General features: G+C 37.2%; 1 protein-coding gene across 1 annotated transcript in view; it reads right to left on the bottom strand.

The window, feature by feature from the left end:
* LOC117105480 overlaps positions 1 to 20,171 on the bottom strand; it is a gene marked incomplete at its 3' end in the record, with an annotated part of 38,077 nt that overhangs the window by 9,849 nt on the left and 8,057 nt on the right. The window contains exons 8-28 of the mRNA XM_033246641.1: positions 19,254 to 19,418; positions 17,031 to 17,532; positions 16,262 to 16,471; positions 15,576 to 15,695; positions 15,181 to 15,386; positions 13,336 to 13,423; positions 12,444 to 12,632; positions 12,115 to 12,228; positions 10,997 to 11,254; positions 10,380 to 10,571; positions 9,679 to 9,860; positions 9,120 to 9,300; positions 8,121 to 8,267; positions 6,918 to 7,040; positions 4,115 to 4,231; positions 2,979 to 3,101; positions 2,745 to 2,879; positions 2,159 to 2,290; positions 1,807 to 1,923; positions 1,103 to 1,225; positions 562 to 684 (exon numbers count right to left, since the gene is read on the bottom strand). Of these exons, the coding sequence (XP_033102532.1) occupies positions 562 to 684; positions 1,103 to 1,225; positions 1,807 to 1,923; positions 2,159 to 2,290; positions 2,745 to 2,879; positions 2,979 to 3,101; positions 4,115 to 4,231; positions 6,918 to 7,040; positions 8,121 to 8,267; positions 9,120 to 9,300; positions 9,679 to 9,860; positions 10,380 to 10,571; positions 10,997 to 11,254; positions 12,115 to 12,228; positions 12,444 to 12,632; positions 13,336 to 13,423; positions 15,181 to 15,386; positions 15,576 to 15,695; positions 16,262 to 16,471; positions 17,031 to 17,532; positions 19,254 to 19,418 (3,547 nt within the window). The remainder of the gene's footprint in view (positions 1 to 561; positions 685 to 1,102; positions 1,226 to 1,806; positions 1,924 to 2,158; positions 2,291 to 2,744; positions 2,880 to 2,978; positions 3,102 to 4,114; positions 4,232 to 6,917; positions 7,041 to 8,120; positions 8,268 to 9,119; positions 9,301 to 9,678; positions 9,861 to 10,379; positions 10,572 to 10,996; positions 11,255 to 12,114; positions 12,229 to 12,443; positions 12,633 to 13,335; positions 13,424 to 15,180; positions 15,387 to 15,575; positions 15,696 to 16,261; positions 16,472 to 17,030; positions 17,533 to 19,253; positions 19,419 to 20,171) is intronic.

Genomic DNA, 20,171 nt, shown 5'->3' with positions numbered 1-20,171 from the left:
TATATATATATACTCATACATACATACACACATACATACCGTACACATATATACACACATAAATACATATACCAGTATATACAAAGATTTATAAAAGTATATAAAAGAAATTAAATTGAAAACATAAAAAAAGAGAAATATATGTATTACTAAAGCAACAATGCCTTTAACCCTTTTTTAAAATCTGATCTTCTATCCCAAGATTTTTTAGCAAATATTTTACAATATCTGTCAAATGCAGATTGAACATCATCATTAAAGAGATAATTTTTCCCCAAAAGAACAAAATTATTATTATCTTCATTATCGTAACCATTATCATATTCACCACCATCATAATCATCAACACCACCATCATCGTCATCAGCATCATCGTCGTCATCATCAACAAAACCACCACCATCGATAATATTATGACTAGGTAATCTTGGTTTCCATAAAATCGCTACACGCTATCGCCAACAGCCTTCGGTGATGCCGGGGAGCATTGCCGATTGCACTGAAAACACTGTAGCGACACAGTAGCGACAGTGTAGCGATTTTAAGGAAACCAGGCTTTACTTGTGCAACTAGTAACGCCGTCTCCGCTGTAACCATCCGGACATGTGCAATTAACAGATCCAATAGTATTGCTGCAAGTTGCCAGGCTATGACAAGTACCCATCGACAAACATTCGTTCTCATCTACACCAAAATAGTTGAACAAGAGTGTAAAAACTGAAATAGCCATTCAAAAGTTAACAGACAACTAATACTACAATGTCATAATGAATTTAAACATATGCAGTGCATTTCATGAGTTATGGTGGGCAAAAGAAGACTCAAAAATCTTATTATAGAGCCCGAAAAATAGGTGAATACAGCATGGTGGCACCGTGGGGGGGGGGCAGGGTATATTATTACTCTAAAATCGATTAAATAAGCCTTCGAAACCCCTAAATAGTCTTATTTTTAAAGGGCGAAGTACTTGTGGACACACCTTTGGGGAGATTTTCGGCGACGCCCGACCAAGCCCACTTTTTTCGTCAGGGACATCATCCTCCACCCCGTCGGGCAAATCATCATGGCGCCACCCCAGGAATACATGTGAATTGTAACATACCTACACACATTCTTCCATTCCCAGTGAATCCCATTTGACAAACGCATACATAACTGCCTTCTTGGTCTCTACACTCGGAATTCCCAGTGCAATCGTGTAGGTTATCTGTACATTCGTCAATATCTGCAACACACATTAATTCACATTTTATGCCTCAAATAATCTATTTCATTACTCCAATGATTAACCTACGAATTGTTACAGCTAACGTATGATATTTAACATGATATGGAAACATACTGTAGTTTTTTTCATAATGCCTAAAAAAAATTCACAACCAAATTAAAAAAAAAAATAGGAAATTAATAGCAACATAAAAATGTCACTCTAAATTGCTCCGGACAAATTATCAAACACACGACCGCCAAAGATAATAATACCCTGATTGCTAGTGGCAAAGGTGGTTGGTGTTGATATAGCATTCAATTCCATAATGATATAAATGAGATTTGTATGAAAGAAGGACAAATAGTCTGTGGTCAGGAGATGAAGGTATTAGAGATGTTCATTTGCTTATTGTGGGGATCCTGTGGGTTATACCCCATGTAAGCTGCAGACATTCAGCCATTTTAATTTCTTATCTAAATGATTACACACTTTCAGTTTTTGTTTTGGCTGCTGCCGGTGGGAGAGGGGAGGTGCCCTTTTTGCCACCCCTGGATCCGCCATTGATACCGGTTAGTGAAATCATTGCATAAACGTACTTGCACACTGCGTTCCATTAAACCCATTAAGACAGCTACAAGTATAGTATACAGGTCCATTGACATTGACACATTCGGCATTGGCGATACAGGTAACTCTGTAACACTCGTTAATATCTGTATGGAAAGAAAATAAACATATCAGAGTAATACAATAGTACATACCGGTATACAGTACTAGATATACCGTAAGTAACCTACCTTATCTCTCGAAAATTATTACTTTACGACTTTTATAAACTAAAATCGGTAAACTCTGATCTTAATCAATCCATGGAAAGTACATTCAACATCACAATTCAAAATATTCAGGTGCTTTACGTCCCTTAACACTTTGTTAAAGTAGGCTTACCTTGACAAGTCCTAAGGTCATTTTGTAGCTCAAAACCGGACGGACAACTGCACATATAGCCCCCGTCCGTATTGGTACATGCACCAACGGTATCATCACATGCGTTTTCACTGTTTGTACATTCGTCTATATCTAAATATTTTCCCACAAAAGTATAATTATTTTGATGAGTGTTTGCGTCATGTTGTTAACACGTGTCTACATAAAATGTACCAAAATGAATCCCTCCCTTAAACCTTCTGTCATCCACAGTAAAACTGTAACATAATAATCAAACAGACAATCAATAAACAAGGATTTATATAGCGCCAATATCCACAACAGAATGCAATGTTTAAGGAGCAGGAACTTCTAATTATTAGTTTTGTATTAGTTTTTGTTTTATACACATCTAAGATTTATATTTTCCAACAGGTCCTCTGTTATTGTATCCCTATGATTCTGGAAAGCCAACGAGCGAATAAGTTATAATAGATGGGTTAATCCGAAAGGAATCACTTGAGTGTGGGACGCCATTTGGCGTTTACTAAGTAAATAACCCAGATTTAGGGCCTGGAACCCAGGCTAATCGAAGTTGAGATATTACCTTCACAGGCGTTGTCGTTATTACTCAGTTGATAACCACTGTCACAGTAGCAACTTGGATTACCTTGATCATCATGGATACAATTAGCCGACGAATCACATGGGTTTGAACCAGTACATTCCATTCCTACCAATGCTGTAGTATACAAAACAACAATGAATTTTAAAATGCTGTTGTCCGTAAGCAGACTGGATTTTATACATAGTTCGTGTAAAAAAAATAATTGTAACTCACGTGTACAAGAATGTTGGTCATTAGAAAGGGAAAAGGAGTCTGCGCATGTGCAGTTGTATGATCCAATAGTGTTGAGGCAATCATGATGACATCCATCAGTACCAAGAGTGCACTCATCAATATCTATATATTGACAATAATTAATGAGTAAATAATTAAGTGTTACTGGCCTCTTACCACAAGATTCTGCTATTGTTATTAGATACTATTAGACAGACAATTGCATGTACATGGGCGCAGATCATTGGGGGGGGGGGAACGAGAGACACGTCCCCCACATATTTTTAAGGGGGTTTATCCGCAAAGCAGTGGCAGATCTGGGGGGAGGGTGGGGTGAATAGGGTGGCTAGCCATCCCCCACCCCCTTCGGTGACCATGAAAAAATGGTCACTCATTTTGTGTGTGTACTTCTCATGTATACATGTATACTTTCGTATACACTTTCTATTTTAAGCTTAACTTCTTTTCAGATGTCATCCAAGAGCATCTACTAATTCCAAAAAATCTCAAACGGAAGACGCCCCTAAAAAAAACCAACATAAACATGATCAAGGGGGACACGTCCCAAATATTTTTAACCATGGCAGTGGGCGTGGTCTCACAACCCCCCCCCCCCCACAATTTAAAACAGATCTGCTCCACTGGCTGTGTCTGCATACAGTATACGCTGGTAGTGATAAGTCTATTGGTATATTCATTTTCTACAAAAAAAAAACATAGTGGCATCAGTCGACTTATTTTAAGGGATATTCCAGTTCTTACCGCCACATCTATTTGCTCGCCGGGTATTTGCCTCCTGTATTTCTCACTTTCTATTTTACCCCTGTGCTACTTTCCTGTGAAATTTTACCATCACCCAAGGCAATGGACCTTTCCGCTAAGCCCCGCCCACTGGATATTGTTGCTAAGGTCCCACAAGACGACAATGTTAAAATATACGCAAACACGTGCGTTTGTGGGACAACACGTGTGTTTGTGAGACGCGCGCGTATTCCTAGCGTTGTTCTGACGGAAAGTTGATATATATAATTAAATTAAATATATTAAATTTTCCAAGATGTGTATAAGAGACAGGTGCAGTGGTGTATCTAGTAAATAGGCCTTGTGGTAGTCAAGACCTGTCTCTTATCCATCACAAACAATTCCATTGCCAAAGTATCCTTTTTTACAAACACAATATACAGAGCCGTCGGTGTTAAAGCAGTCAGCAGTGAGGCTGCATGGGTTTGTACGAGTGAAACATTCATTAATATCTGTCATTGATAAAGAAAATTCGTTATTAATAACAAATTAAGATACTTGCCTTCATAATTTAACGGTACATACAGTAAATATTAACTTTAAGAGCTGAGAGACATGAACAGTGAAACTAAACTATACTCATTCGTATATACCACTGGTATACCTCCAGCCGGCGGGCCAACTCTGGCTCGCCAAAGATTTGAATTCGGCCAGCGTGACATTGCTAAAAAATAAATCAATTTTTTCCCGGCTGATCTTTAGAACTTATCAGAAAAGTTTTTTTTCTGTTAATAGAAATCGACCACTTTGGCATTCTAGAGTTTAGTTTTTCTTAGTGTAGCTCACTGTATCCAGCGTAGCAACAAGGGAGGGGAGACTGATGGGGTTAGGGATAAAGAATTAACTGAGGGAGCTAATATGATACGTTTTCTAACCATTGGCGACGTTAACGGCTAGTAGGCCAATCCTGGGAGCAGACTCGTCGCATGTCATTCTATAGAAAATATTCAGTTGATAAAGGTGTATTTTGACAGTTTAGGAGTGCCATTTTCAGGCATCTAGGGATGTCTATTTTAAAAATGTGCTTACCTCAGGCCCAACCATGATGGGTCTGAGGTAAATGTGGGGCATTTTTATGGATATTCCTCGTCGGGAATTTCCACAGTGGCAGTGGCCGTATTCGACTGATCGTTCTTCGTTAAACCACACCCACCTCCGCAACGGTGAAATCCTATACTCAACGAAGACGACCAGTCGAATAGAAAACTTGTAAATACTCGATAAAACAAAATGGCTGTATAGTTACTGCGATACACGTTTCGTAATCAAGATTGCTTCAACTTGTGGTAGTATGGGTTTTTCGTAAAAAAAAAAAATTTCATACAGTTTTTGAATTTTGTTAGCCTACAATTATTTTTTTACTCCATGGGGGTAGATATAATTTTTATTTTATAAAATTTAATTTAAGTTATATTAACGCAAATATTGTTTATAAACTCACCAATCAGCCATGTTTTTTTTGGTCATGTGGATAACTCTGGTTTACGTTAACTTTCATTGTCAACGAAGTCTATTTAACGAACCCGTCAAATGAAAATAATACTCAACGAAAATTCGTAATCAACGAAATGAACCAGTCTGAGCCCATTGTTTTGATCTAGCCTACTTAGTACTTAAATCGCCTTTTTTTGCTCTGAAGATTTCTAGTAGTATGGTAAAAGAACCTAGGGTGCAAGTTTTTTCCCCCCAGAGACAACAATTGTAATAATAGGCCTACAATTAGGAAAATTTGTAGACCTAATAAAATGGGTGGGCTGTCATTGAAAAAAGGTGGAAGTACACAATCATGTTGGCCCGCCAGCATTATTTTTTCCTATACAGTTAAGCCAGAAATTATAGAGGGCGTTATTTTAGGTCAGTTTGGTGAAAAGACAGACATGAATTATGCATGCCTGACTCCCCTACGCGAAACATAGTTCAGTCATTTTTATACCGCCATGGTGCAGTGGTGTATCTAGTAAATAGGCCTTGTGGTAGTCAAGACAGTGTGGAAATTAATGGATTAGAATTGTAATAATATTCCTATGACTAGACGCAGTATGTACGGCATGGACTTTGAAAGTACAAAAAAGCATTATATTGAATCTGGATATTTGAGTATCAGTATAGTTATAGGTTTAGATATGACGCGTTGGCTGCAGCAATTGTATGCGCTGATGCTGAAGGATATTCTCGGAGACAAATTACGAATAATTCGGACACAGTTGTTAACTTACAATTTTACAATTAAACATATTTTATGCGAAAAAAAAAGCCAAGTCAATTTACAGACAGTGAGCGTATTTGCTGTATTTTTATGCAGGGCTCATTGGCTGACAAATAATGATTATTTTTTTGTAGAACCGTCTGTAAAACAGTGAAAACTATTTTTTATTCCTATCTGTTTTTGATCGTTTTAAATGAGCTATTATTTGTTTTTATTGACAGCCATTTAACAAACATGTACGTATAGTCAGTCAATATCGTCAGTTTTGGTAAAATTAATGTTTATAATATATTATGCTTGTATATAAATCTAGGCCTATTACTTTTAATTATATTGTATATGAACGAAATATTTGTGAAAAATCAACATTAAAACAATACATAGAATTGTCCAAGCATTTTTAAACATTTATATACTTCAGAATCAGTAGTACTACAGCAGTATGTGTGCTATATCTTTACACTAATACTACTCAAGTAAGACAAGATTCAACGCTGCTTTTTATACATTCAAAGACCACGCTGTACTTTACAGTAGGTAAACAGTGTCTAGGCATAGAAATATTATTACATTACTCCATTAATTTTCACTGTGTCGACTACACACGACCGACTACCTGGGATTTTTGCCTAACCACATCACGCCGTAACTTTCATATTCTTTCATCCACAAGCAGTGACCACGTTTTCACGACTTGCGAAAGAGAAGTCAAGCATGCATATTCATGTTATCAGTTCACTTAAATGACCTTAAATAGCGCCCTCTATGATTTCTGCCTTAACTGTACGGGGAAAAAATAATGCGGCCCGCCACAGCTTGAAACTGGCCACCAACTTCAAAAGGTTGAATACCCGGGCTATACTGATAAACATACAATTATATATAGATTAACTTAGATATAAATTAATTTGATCTTTGATCATTAGGCCTACCAGTACACTCAATGCCATTGCCCGCGTAGCCTTCGTTGCATGTACAATTGTAGGATCCTATAGTATTACTGCATTCAGCATTGGCGGCACAGTTATCCGTAGAGCGATCGCATTCATTGATATCTACAAATATATAATAATGATATAATAATATGCCTAATTATAAGATTATTAATATGTATGATAATGATAACCATAATAACAACATTAATGACAACTTAACAACAAATGGACAAATGGATAATAATGAATTTTTAAGAAAATATTTTGTCGCAATCAATACCGTAAGATTGAATAATATGAATTTCAAAAAAAAAGTTACTAAGCATATTACTTACCATACACACTTATACCTCTTTGGTTTTTGTTGGTTTTAATGATTTTGATTGTTATAGTTTTATATTAGATGCAACATTGATGTGATGATGTGTGCTGCTGTTAAAAAAGCGTTTTCCAAATAAATATTATTACTGTATTATTATTATTATGGTAAAACAAAACCATGTTTGAATTTTGACGTCTTTCGGTATCAGCCACTAAACCTGCCTCTAGGGACATTTGGAATAGTCATACGGTTGTTTAAATCATGTTTAAAATTTGTGTGATGTTTGTGTGTATTTATCATCAAAACTATGAACATTTGTAATATTGGAAGTCTCAGTTGATGCTAAATACCGGGCTCATACAACAACTTCAGCCAAGAGAGGCATGGCTACTTATCAATTTATAAGGCCTACACAGAGTGAAATAATACACACAACTATAATACAACTACAGAGTCTATGACTCCAATTTTAATCGTTCGAACAATTTATTTTCCTAGAAGAAACAATGAGCCTAATAAATTAAAATTACAACTTTTGCAACACGACTGCTAAAATTAAGGTTCATTATATTTATTGTTTCACTGCTTTTATAGAAACTTGCCATGGCTAGGCCTTTATATATTTTAGAAAGAGAGAAAGGGTGACGGAAAGTTGATATATATAATTAAATTAAATATATTAACTTTACCATGTCTGTATTGTAATTTCTATTGTATAAGATTATTTATTAAATAATAATACAGTAATAATAATAATAATTAATAATAATAATAATAATAATAATAATAATAATAATAATAATAATAATGATAATAATTTAACTAGTGCAATTTAATTAATCCACCCCAAGCATGAACATTTTTGAACTTATTTCTACCTGTACATTCTTTTCCATTCAGATGCAGTTCATATCCAGATTGACAACTACACTCGTAGCTTCCCAATGTATTCACACATAACTCAGTATGTTCGCAGAAAAGAGCACCCTCAATTCGGTCTTGACCGTTTAAACACTCATCATAGTCTGACAAATTTGTAGAAAGAAAATATGATGAAAAAACAACAAAATAACGCCTTATGGTAGAGCACATCAGAAATTAGTGGTAGGCCTAGTAAACCTTGTAGCTGTATTAATTTTGGGCTAAATTGGCAACAATTAGGTAAGTACAACAGGCTTATAATTCTGGTCTGATCACACATCAATGTGTGTATTACATTTGACAGTCAAAAGTTTGTTAAATGAATATTGAGTATATCGCAGAATGGGGTAGGTAACAGGGACGGATCCCGAAATGTCCAAAAAGACGGGGGAGGGGGGTGGCCAGAAAGGGGCCGAGTGTGGGGCCGATAGAGATAATGCTACCCGGCTACAGGGTCCGGGGGCATGCCCTCCATGAAATTTTTGTGTTCTAGACGCCCGAAAATAACCTCTGAGGCGTTTTGGGCAATGAATTTTTTCTTTTTACCTTCGAAAAAAATAAATCCGCCCCTGGGTAACTTTTATTTGTGCAAACTAGCATTCATGAGCAGGGGTTATGAAACATAGGGGCAGTATAGGTTGTTTTTTGGGGTAGTATAGGTTGTGGGGCCCAAAATGTCGGAGGGCCAAAGTGAAATTTTGATTCTTCGAGGGCCGCACCTAAGCTTTGATGTTTCAGCGCACTTCCAAAAACCTTCATACACTGTTTTATGACCATTTTATGCTCAGTTCTACTATTACTTTTTACAGATGATAGGTGCCGGGCTGCAATAATGCGTTTTGTAGCCTTTTATTTAGGCTTTCTTTGTGCTGAGAACGTAAGACGGTCATGCATGAGTGAATCCAATCCAGTGTCACATCGTCGCGCAAATCAAAAGCTCCCTGTCATATACATACCGTAGCACTTAATACCGTTTCCCACTAGGCCCGCGGGACAGTTACCACACGTTGCATTCACTTCTGGTGCCATATGGTCTTTACAGATAACACCAGTAAAGCAGGGGTCCTCCATGCAGGCATCGTAATCTTCAGAACAATCGAATGATGTCCATGCAGGTGAGCAGGTACACTGTACAACCTAATATTTCATTTATCAAAATATTACTGTGTAATGTTGTGTATACAGCTTACTATGTATAATATATAAAATGTACTGCAAGATGCTTAAGGTCCATATAACATTATGAAATCAGAATCTTTAGTTCCACCTCATACACAACACAAATATGAATACGCATACTAGCCAGAACATTATGATCCCCTCCCCACCCCAATTGATAGTGAAATCGAAAGGATTTTTCTTTTAGCCGTTCAGTATGACTTATTTGTTAAATACACGCAATTGTTCCTGGGCCAGTAATTGTAAACCCGGGCACTCATTGTGTCGTACGATTGTCGGTGGCAGTCTGAACGGATCGTCATTAAAACTGTGATTTAGAAAGGGTATTAATCGTACCGCAAATCTGTTATTTGGAAGATCGGATCCTTCTACAAGAGTGTCATAGTCACACACGCCGCCATTCACGCATGCGCAAATTTTTACTTCCATGTACTTAGCTGTATTCTGTGTCCCATCACTGACTTCAAATACTAGATCAACTATATCAATTGAGGTTGGTTTCCAAGTGAAAAGTCCAGCTGAGAATATATATTAGTAGACAAATTCATTAAACAACGAACGATTTAATAAGATTTATTCATAAATATGAATCATTTTTCAAATATTAAACATGGAGTACACATTACATAAAATCTAAAGTTATATTATAATTATTTTGGAAGGCACTAGCCTATTAAGTGTCTGTTAGGCTTATATACAGCTGGAGACCGAAGTTGATATATAAAGATTAAAAAGTATTGAAAAATAACAATGCTGTGAGAAACAATGGCTGGATACCAAAGTTGAAATCCAGGTTGTGGACATTGTCTTATTCATTTCTAATCTCAATCTTATATATATTTTCCTGGGGTTTTCATTTAAAGTTTGAAACCGATTGCAGGCAATTGATTTCGAAGTCAATACAGATGAAATCTATTCTGTAGATGTATGTGTGTGTGTAATTGCACATTTTACATGCGTTAATGATATTAGGCGATAGGTAAACTCATAGACACAAATAAAACAAATTGTATTTTATGTGACATTGGAATACATACTTTCATTTGTTATGTTTGATCCAGGAATTCCGTTTTGAATAAAATAGTTTAAGACGTCACCCTCATTCTCGTCAGATGCGTTTACTCGTAGAACAATTGTCTGATTTACACGCACACTAAGTTTGAAGCCATCAGTTAAGACACTCTCCTCGCTCATATCAATAATTTGATTTATCACTGGTGGTATATTTTCTATTAATGTAAAAAATCATAATCATAATCATAACAATAACTATAACAATAGAAATAATTTTAACAATAATAATAATAATAATAATATTAATAACAACAATAATAATAACAACAACAACAACAACAACAACAACAACAATAACAATAATAATAATAATAATAATAATAATAATAATGATGACAATAATCTTTTCCAATTTGTATAGCAAAATAATTATAAGAGTAATGCCAAATAAACTAAGACAGGCCATATGTGAAGCAACTTGACAGTTACACGGTATCACCATTATTAGGGATGGTGTGATGTTACTTGATAGTAGATCAAGGGATGACGTGATACCAGGTGCATTAAAACAGAGAGCCAATTATATGAATACTACTCCCTGATTCCAACAAGGTTTTTTAATGAAATGCTTTCCACTTACCTAAGATCTCTCTATCATTGCTATTTATTTCGTTTGTAATCCTCGTACTTTCACCGATATTTATATTTTGCGTAGCTAAAACATCAAACAAACACTCTTGATTGTTGCCGCAAACGGAGTTGGCCTCATCTAGTAAAGCAGGTTCTGCTGTATCTAACAGTTCATCTAGAAATTTTGGCCTAAAACTTTCATCATTAACATCCGAGTAACTTTCTCCTTCCTTGTAGACAAATGCTGACTCTTCCTCTGTAAGCCTCCCTAATTTGAAAGTTGATTTTTTAAAATTATTATTTATCAATTTTACATTAAAAAATGAATGGAAATAGGTTGTCAAAAATATGTTGTAATTTTAACTTAATAATGGTAAGATATAAGTATATTAAATGCTTGAGGTACACCACGTAGATAAGATATAAATACTAAAGACTATGTTCAGACTTGGAGATAAGCCGGGCTTGAGTTAAGCCTGACTCAACGTTAAGACCGGCTTAACTTTGCCAGGCGTTCAGACTAGCAGGATTAGCCAGGCGCGAGAATTTGCATAATAATGAACCAACCATAACCAGGAAACAAGTTTTGAAACACTGCTCGCGAAACGTAAGCTAGCTCACTGCGTACGTAATTGAATCATGATTGGTCATTTTGTTACCCAAAGTCAATGCCAGACCCCCGGCAACGATTAAGCCTGGCTTAGAAAAGTTAAACACAGTGGCACGCCAGGCCTAGTTACTATAGGAACACAGCCCGGCTAGAGATAAGCCACCTAGTTCAGACTGGCACGTGGATAAACCCGGTGAGTTGAGCCGGATTTATTCACCAGTCTGAACTAGGCAAAAGTAATGGTATTGTGGTATGGGGTTTTACAGATATTTTTATATAATCATCGTAATTAATCACCGTAATTAAAATAGAAACGACCAATTTCATGGTAAGAATGGACTTTTCCGCAAACTTTGAAACTGACCAATCAGAACAGGCCAGGAATACCCACATACAGTATCTCACAAACACGACGCTGTTGTTTTATACCACCTAAGCAACAATATCCAAGAGGATATCTATTTCGAGATCTTCCGATTTTAAGTACCGTTCGCGTTAAAGCAAGCACATTAACTCACATGTGTTACAGGTATCAAATATATCAGATTCAGATAGGTTCGTACTTGTATCCAGACACACATTACTTTTGGAGCATAAGTCATCTGTTTTGTTATCATTCCAGACACCTAAAACCAAAATTTGAAAAGCTATGTTTGTAGTTGAAAGTAAGTTATTGTCAATATCTATATCACCTAACTCATTCCAATATGCCGTTATGCATGATAGTGGTTTTAATGATGCACAAATCACACTTGATGTCGTTAAATAAAGGCTTTCATATATTTTTTTTAAATTAATATTTTCAAGTCCTGTCTCTTTTACACATCTAGATGTGTATAAGAGACAGGGCCAGCAGTCTGTCCTTGGTACTCTGCAGCTAACTCTACTACAATAGCTAACATCTGTTCAGTGACAGAAACTCCAAATGCAATGCCGGTGCTCCAAGAAGCGTAGACTCTCTCATTTCCAGACGTAAGGTTAGTTGGCTCTTGGATAAATAATGAAAAACCAGGATCTGACATGGAAGAATAGGTACCTGTTAAAACAAAGAAAAACGACGATGACATTATTAAGTTATAATTTTACTCATCATTTGTATTTCTATTTTCCTTATCTCTTTTTGTCTTTATAAAACAATTGCTGAACAAATCCAGTATGAATACACGACATTATAATTTTTGATACTGTGAAATGAGCCTTCAAATTTCATCCAGTCATGAATACCTTAATACAATTCTTGATTAAAGCTGGGCACTCACTGCGTCGTCGACCGTCACACGACGAATCCAACTTCACTCGCTGTGAGCGCTAGATGGTGCGACGTCGTCTGTTGATTGTCGGTGGTAATCGTATCGATCCGTTGCGCACTCGTCGAGATGGACAACCATCGTGTGCTGCAGGGAATGCCCAACATTAACCAAACACATGCCAGAGCCATTTGATCAGTGGCGTATCTAGCAGTATTAAAATGGGGGCTTATAGGGGCGACCAACATATGAGGGGGCGTGGAATTTATTTTCGGTGGCCACGCCCACTGAAAAATATTGCTTCTTGATTCCCGAATACACGTTAACCGTGACAGCATATGCATAAGCATAAGCCTAGCCTAATTTTATTTGCTTCGAAGGGGGGGTGCCCCCCCCCGCATTTGGATAAGCCACTGCATTTGATGTGATGAAAAACACTAACCAACAAGAGAACCAATGGTGATTAAACTTTAATATAAAATTTTGTCTTACCGTTCCTCAGTGTATCGAGTGATATTGATTCAGTTCCATTAACAAGAACACTGACGTCAGTTCCGTTATCACTTAAGGAGAATTGAACCTACAATTAGATTAATACATAATATAATGATGTAGATAATTTTAGATAAATCATTTTCAGCATTTCGTATGGGCTCAGGTCCGTTTTGAAAGGTAGAGAGGGGTGACAGTCGGGAGTTGACATCCATGGAGTCACAACCGTGACACTTTGAAGAAACAGTACCTCTAGATTGCTGGAAATGACACACTTTTGAATTAAAATTCATCATCATGTACTCGTTCTTTTGTTAAAATAGGCATTTATGCAGTTCAACAACTTTCAGGCGTCTTCTTGACATGGAATTACATTGCTGTTGAAAAGTGGGGACCAACTTCCCCTTAAAAATATGTAGGGGGACTTGTTACTCTCCCCACCTCTCTTTCCCAACCCCATGATCTGCAGCCATGGCGTTCCTTCAACGGCGTAGCTGGGAGCGAAAAGTTCCCAGTGCAAGAATAATTGCCAGGCCTTTTGATGCAATAAAGTTCTCTGAAAATTCATCGTAAGAATTGCTTCTTTTACCCCTACTCCTAAAGGCATAGGTTAGTAATAAATACTAATGACAATCAGATTTGTAACTATATTAATAGGAGTATATTCTAAACTAATGTTCTAACCTAATCAAGAAAATTGGTGGCACCTAAAATTAAACAATTGCAGTGGCAGATCAGAGAATTCGAAATAGAGGGGCCAGGGAGTGATATTCACAGGCGGAGGACAAAGACCATCTCAGCACCACCATGGTTGGGGAGGTAAGAAATGTTATGATTATAACAATGGCACTCTCAGACTTATGATATAATGAATATAATTTCCTTTTCCCCATCTTTTTTATAATTTTTAAAAAATAAGGGGGGGGGGTTTTGGTCGGTCCGTCCGTCTGGGGCCTCGACTGACTGGGGCTCCCTTGAATACACCACTGAATCAATAATTACTACTCTAAATCAGAATATTATTGAAGGGCCCGCTGGCCGTTTTTTCTTCAAAATTAAGTTGGAAATTATTTTAAATTAATATTTTCAAGTCTATTTATGAATGGGACCCAAATAACCATGGGCCCCAGTGCATTTCACTGGCTGCACTACCAGTAGCTACGCCACTGCGTTCCTTATGGCATACAGTACTGGGTTTTTAAGTAGTGGATGTCTGTGGTCTGAAAATCAGTAGCGGCATTTTAGATGTCAAGTTGCCTTTGACATTCAGTGGCAATTATTTTTTGAGGTGAGACCATCTCTTTGATAATAAACAATAATATAAAATATGTAAATTCGTGAAAAGTGATAATTAGGGATACCATGACTATGGCCGAAAACATCACGTTTTCTAAAAAAAAATAAGAAAAGTAACGAAAAAGGCAATATCTTTTCATATACAGTAATGACATGACCAAACAGTATGCCAACAATCATAACAAAACGAATATTTTCAATGTAATGCAACAATTGTCAAACTGTTTGTTCATAATATGCATGTTACTTCATTAAACAGACAATTCGGTAAAGTATAGACTGATTCATTTATAATGATTATTCTCCGTCTGCAGACGCCATAGACGGGGTGCACTTCCGGTGGGGTATTCTTAAGCATCATCTGCTACAAATGTAAATATTGAAATCAAAGTATAACTATGCTGTTTCCACCGTAATTTACTCTAAATACATTGCACCACCGTACAAGGGCATGACATGCACCCCGGAGACCCCAAGAAGGTCCAGAACAATGACGGCGTCAATAGAGAACGCCCTTTGGTAATTGGATTTTTCTATACAGACACGTACATAAGTGGCACTTTCTCCAGTGTGTCTCCCAACAAATGCACTGAAGACGGTCGCATCTGCATCTGGTTCAGAAATGGGATCCGACATACGGCACTGCAACTGAAACATTCCGTTGTTGATATCGGTGCACATGTATTCTCCTTTACCGTTAAATGTGTACTGGTATCCGTCGATAGTGGCTATGTGGGGATCGCCCCAGCACCAAGCTTTAGAAGAGAAGAAAGCAACGACGCAAGCATTAATGCTGTCATACTAGTCATTCCTGTACTAAATACTGACTATGAAGTCTTTGTGACAAATAAAGTGTTTGTGAGTATATACATAAACATAATGTTCATATGACGGAATGCAATAAAGTATTCAATGTTAATTGTTGCAAATTTTATATTACTTACACAACTGTGGAGGTCTGTAAAACTGGCAAGATGCCGCAGGCCGGCGTTCGTAGTACAATTGGCATAGGTCTTCACTAACAGAGGCATAGCAGCAATAATACTGAGACATGAGATCAGAAGCTAGTAAAAAAATTTAAACAAAACTGAAGCTAAAGCAGAATTATAATTTGTTGGTTGAGAAGCATGCTTTAGATATTAAGCCAGGCACACACAGCGCCCAATGCCCAATGAATCCACCTCCTCACAGAATCGCGGTCAGGCGCAGTGAGCACCCAAATTTAAGGTCATGGGTTCAAATCCAGACTAAGTACACAAACTCTGCTCTAAGCCCCATAGTGGTACTATTTCGTGTGTACGTGTTTTTCGTAACTCACACCGTTTTTGCTGCAGAATGGCCGACAGCCATAGAATGCACCTCTGCATTGTGACAACACTTGACGTGAAACTGTTGATTTACCTAGGCTGTTGTTGTAGTCTGTGTGGATCGCTGTTGAAAACGACCAGCCTAGTCATTCTCGCGTTGCGGCTTCCATGTGTGCCAGCCCAAATGGTCTGCACCGGGTACGTCCGCAACATCAGTGAGTGATTTCCATGAAGATAATTTGTTTGTGTAAAACTTAGGTACAGTATAACAAGATCTATGTGTGTTAATTAAAGCCATACATGGCTATGAATTTGCAACTTACAAATATGGTAGACATATTGATACGGAAGAAACGAATGTCCGAATGTGTAGCCATAACGAAATGAGAAACTGCTCATTCCAATTCCATTGTAGCCTCCGTTTAAAATACCTGAGTTGAAAAACCCAAAACGGTTCCCTCGATAACAGCATTCGGTACCAGATAAATAGATATTAAATGTCGACGACTGGAAGCAGATTGCATAGTATTTAGCTGCAGGGGAAACCAAAAAATATAAACAAAGTTGATATATTATATTATATAACATCTTAGTCCTATACAGTAATGTACATGAAATCTAATTCTAGGCCACTTCTCACACAAAAATGCATCTTATGGCAAAGAGACCGTTCACAATCTATGTTTCATTTGATACGGTTATGGTAATATTTGTTCTGATTTAAAGGCAAGTCAGAAGACATTAGCTCTAAAGATAACTACGGACCTACTGCGTTGACGAGTTTTTACATGCTGGCTAACCAATACAAATTTAAGATCACCAGTGCCATATACATGTATGTTATGTATTGCTTAAACATATGGTAGGTTTTTATATTTGAAATACTTATTTGTATGTAATACCGTACATTATTTTTTGTTGGATTGAATAAATCGGATTGTGATATGTCAGCTTTCTTACACGGTTGCATTGCCCGTATCTACACTGTCTGCATATTGACTTTTAAAAAGGTTTCTATTTAGTCGGTGTGAAAGCAACAAATTTTAGTAGGGTAAAATATCCTTAATATTGAGTATATTTTCTGTAACTTACCGCGGTCTATGAGCGTTACCACAGTTACAAACAGATCGCTCGATATCTCTAGATCATCCAGAAGAGGTAAGATGTAACTTGGGGTTGACGCAATTGTTATTGTACTTTGAAAACGATATCTGCCATCTCTCAGAGCCTGAAGCAGCGTACATGGACAGGTTCCCAGACCAATTGGGTTAAAGAAACTTGATGAATCCTCAATATACCAATCTAAGCACCGCTTTTTGGGGTTGACAGTGTCCTCTGTATTGTCCTCCAACCGGAAAATCCACTGACCAAGTTCATTGGTATTCCCTAGCACCAGATCTGGCCTATATACATTGCTTACAAGCGGTTGTTGAAACTGGAAGTTTTCATAACCAAAATGAGCAATGTTGTATCCCAAAATAGCATCTTTTAGGAAATCTAGATTGGGATCCCAAAGCATACGTCGTTCTTCGAAGAAATTTATTGCAAAGCTGTAAAGTCCATCGGTTAGAAGAACAGCTTGGAATGTGTTTCTCTGTTTAAAAAAAAAAGGAAAAGAAAAAGATATATATATATATATATATATATATATATATATATATATACACACACACACACACACACACACACACACACCTGTCTCTTATACACAGGAGTAAATAGTTAAGAAAAACATAAATAATTAATTAAATAAATGATGCAAGTGGCTTAGCGCAGTTGGTCGATAGAAGTTTATATATAAAAAAAGAGACGCAGTTTATATAAAAAAAGAGACAGAGGAGGATAAACGTGTAGCAATTGACATGTCGGCAAGGAAGCGAAGCCCCGCCCACAAAGTCAGGAAAACCTAAGACAATGGCGGCTAGACTTAGTTGGCGAACATTTTCTTTGCTATCAACCTTCTTTAAGAAAGAGAATTCAGTGTAGGCGGCATGCAAATGAATCATATATTAATAGTGTTAATCTATTTCATGGAACAGGCGGGAAATTGTTGTAGAAGCCTCTGTATTTCGCTCCCAAGGGAAGAGGGAAAAGCCGCATTCAGTCAACCTCGTTGTCGGCAAAGGCCAAGTCACTGATGCGCACTGCTCGTGTAAATGAGTATTAACTACTAGGCTCACGTACTGTATGTTTCGCGTTGACGACCAGCTGTCTAAAGGCCAACTCTGACAGCGTCAGCCGACGCAGCCCGACCCGATTTATCGTCGGGGACAGTCTTAAGCCGTCGTGAGAAATATTAAAACATGTTTAATATTCTACGACGCGACTGCCGCCAACGCACACCATCGCGTCTGCGTTTAACTAACACAGACCCGACGCGACAACAAATCGCGTCGGGCTGCGTCGTACGACGCTGTCTGAATTGGCCTTAAGGAAATTAAAATTTATGAAAAAAAGTTTTTGATCATGTGACTAAATGACGCTCGCTGATTAGTCGGTTTATCTGTCAATCAAATCTCGTTGCGATGTTAATTGGAAACCTGTTAATTGGAAGCCAGATAATTGGAATATCATAGAAAACAAATAGTGAAGGGTATTGCATCAAGGGAAAAGTGAAGTGTGGGATGGGGTTGACGTGTATTAAAAGAAATATGTGAGCTATCGTGACAAAATGAGTCTTGCGGTACGAAAAATGAAAAATGAGTTATTGATAGATTTAGATAGATGAACATATAAGCTTTATATTGGTCTTGTTACAAGGTTGAGTAAAACCGGAGTAAGATCATTTTAAAGTTCAGATGTCTTAAAAAATAACTTTGTGCCTCAAAAACATGATTGCCTTAGGTAACTCAACTCCGAGCTCTTGCTACTATGAAATATAAATATTAAGCTTATCAGAGAAATTGAAACCCAATTTTTGTCAAAATACCACTTCAAATATATTTTCTTAAATATATCGATTAGACCCGACGTACCACAAGACTCATTTTGGTCATGACAGCTCACATATACTTAAGTGAATAAATTTTAATAACACCTTTAATAATTTTGTATAAGAAAATAAGGCAAATAAAAATTTCTTCTTTGTCCTGATGTTTTTACTTGAAGGTGATCAAGCTTGTCATTATATATTAGTGAGTGTTGTGGGGATATCTAGCAAAGTGTCAGGTAAATAATTAAAAATCAGGTAAAGTGCTTTTGGAATATGATTCAATCTGGGAAATGTTATAATAGAATGCTAGAATAATTATTATAACCAGTTATCATTTATTAAGTGTAAAGCAATAAAAATGAAGTGGACATTGGTAGGCTTACATGGTAAAATACATCGCCAATGTCTTTGCTCAAATCACCATCTGCCCAGAATGTTGCAATGATGTTCCTGGTGTCACTGTTTTGAAAACCATTCACCGATGGGTTCGGGTAGATCGCTACATCTTCATCATCGCCATGCAATATAAAATTCCCATTTTCTGTAAACTAAGAACATAATAATATAATAGATAGTAACAGATAAAAGAAAAACTACAAGCCATAACCAGAGCCCTGCGGGTGTCAACGTTCCTATGGATGATACATGTTTTATTTTCAGGCAATATGAGGTTAAGTGGATTTTGTGTTGTGGTGGTTTACCTTGAAAAGTGAATTCTTTGCATTTGAATATTCGGAAAATTAATACTATACTTACACAACAGGTATAGGCCTAAATAAATGCTTCTCTATCTCCCCGCCGCCCCTGGCAGGAGGTCCTACTGTACACGCCTCCAGCAGCATGCAGCAGCCTATTCTGGACAGCGCCATCAACGAGTAAGATAATTTAGAGACGGAATCCGAATCCGAAAAAAAAAATCGAGTATGGGACGCCAATTAAATTAGCTATGGCCCGCATTAAGTGAAATAAATAATGAGTAACCCAAAAGTGAGACCTGGAACCCAGGCTACCTAGCCTGTTGTCTCATCTCGCGGGTGAAAAGTTGTCCCGATTGACCTCATGACGCGCAAAATAATTATATAATAAATCAACAGTAGCAGATCCAGGAATTCGAGAGAGAGAGAGAGAGAGAGAGAGAGAGAGAGAGAGATGAACTAGGGAGGGACACAGACCGAGGAACCACCCACCTCAGCCCCACCATGGTTGCGGCTGAGGTAAAAAAAATTTATGATTAGGGCATCTCTAGATGGCCGGAAATCACACTCTCGCACTTCAATTTGAATATTTTTCTTTTTTTTTCC

The sequence above is a fragment of the Anneissia japonica genome, unplaced genomic scaffold (genome assembly GCF_011630105.1).
Source record: "Anneissia japonica isolate Jap-2015-1 unplaced genomic scaffold, ASM1163010v1 scaffold287976_len42624_cov156, whole genome shotgun sequence".
In the NCBI taxonomy this organism is placed as follows: domain Eukaryota; kingdom Metazoa; phylum Echinodermata; class Crinoidea; order Comatulida; family Comatulidae; genus Anneissia; species Anneissia japonica.
Note: the sequence above shows the minus strand (reverse complement) of the source record. Positions and strands in the feature narration are given on the sequence as shown.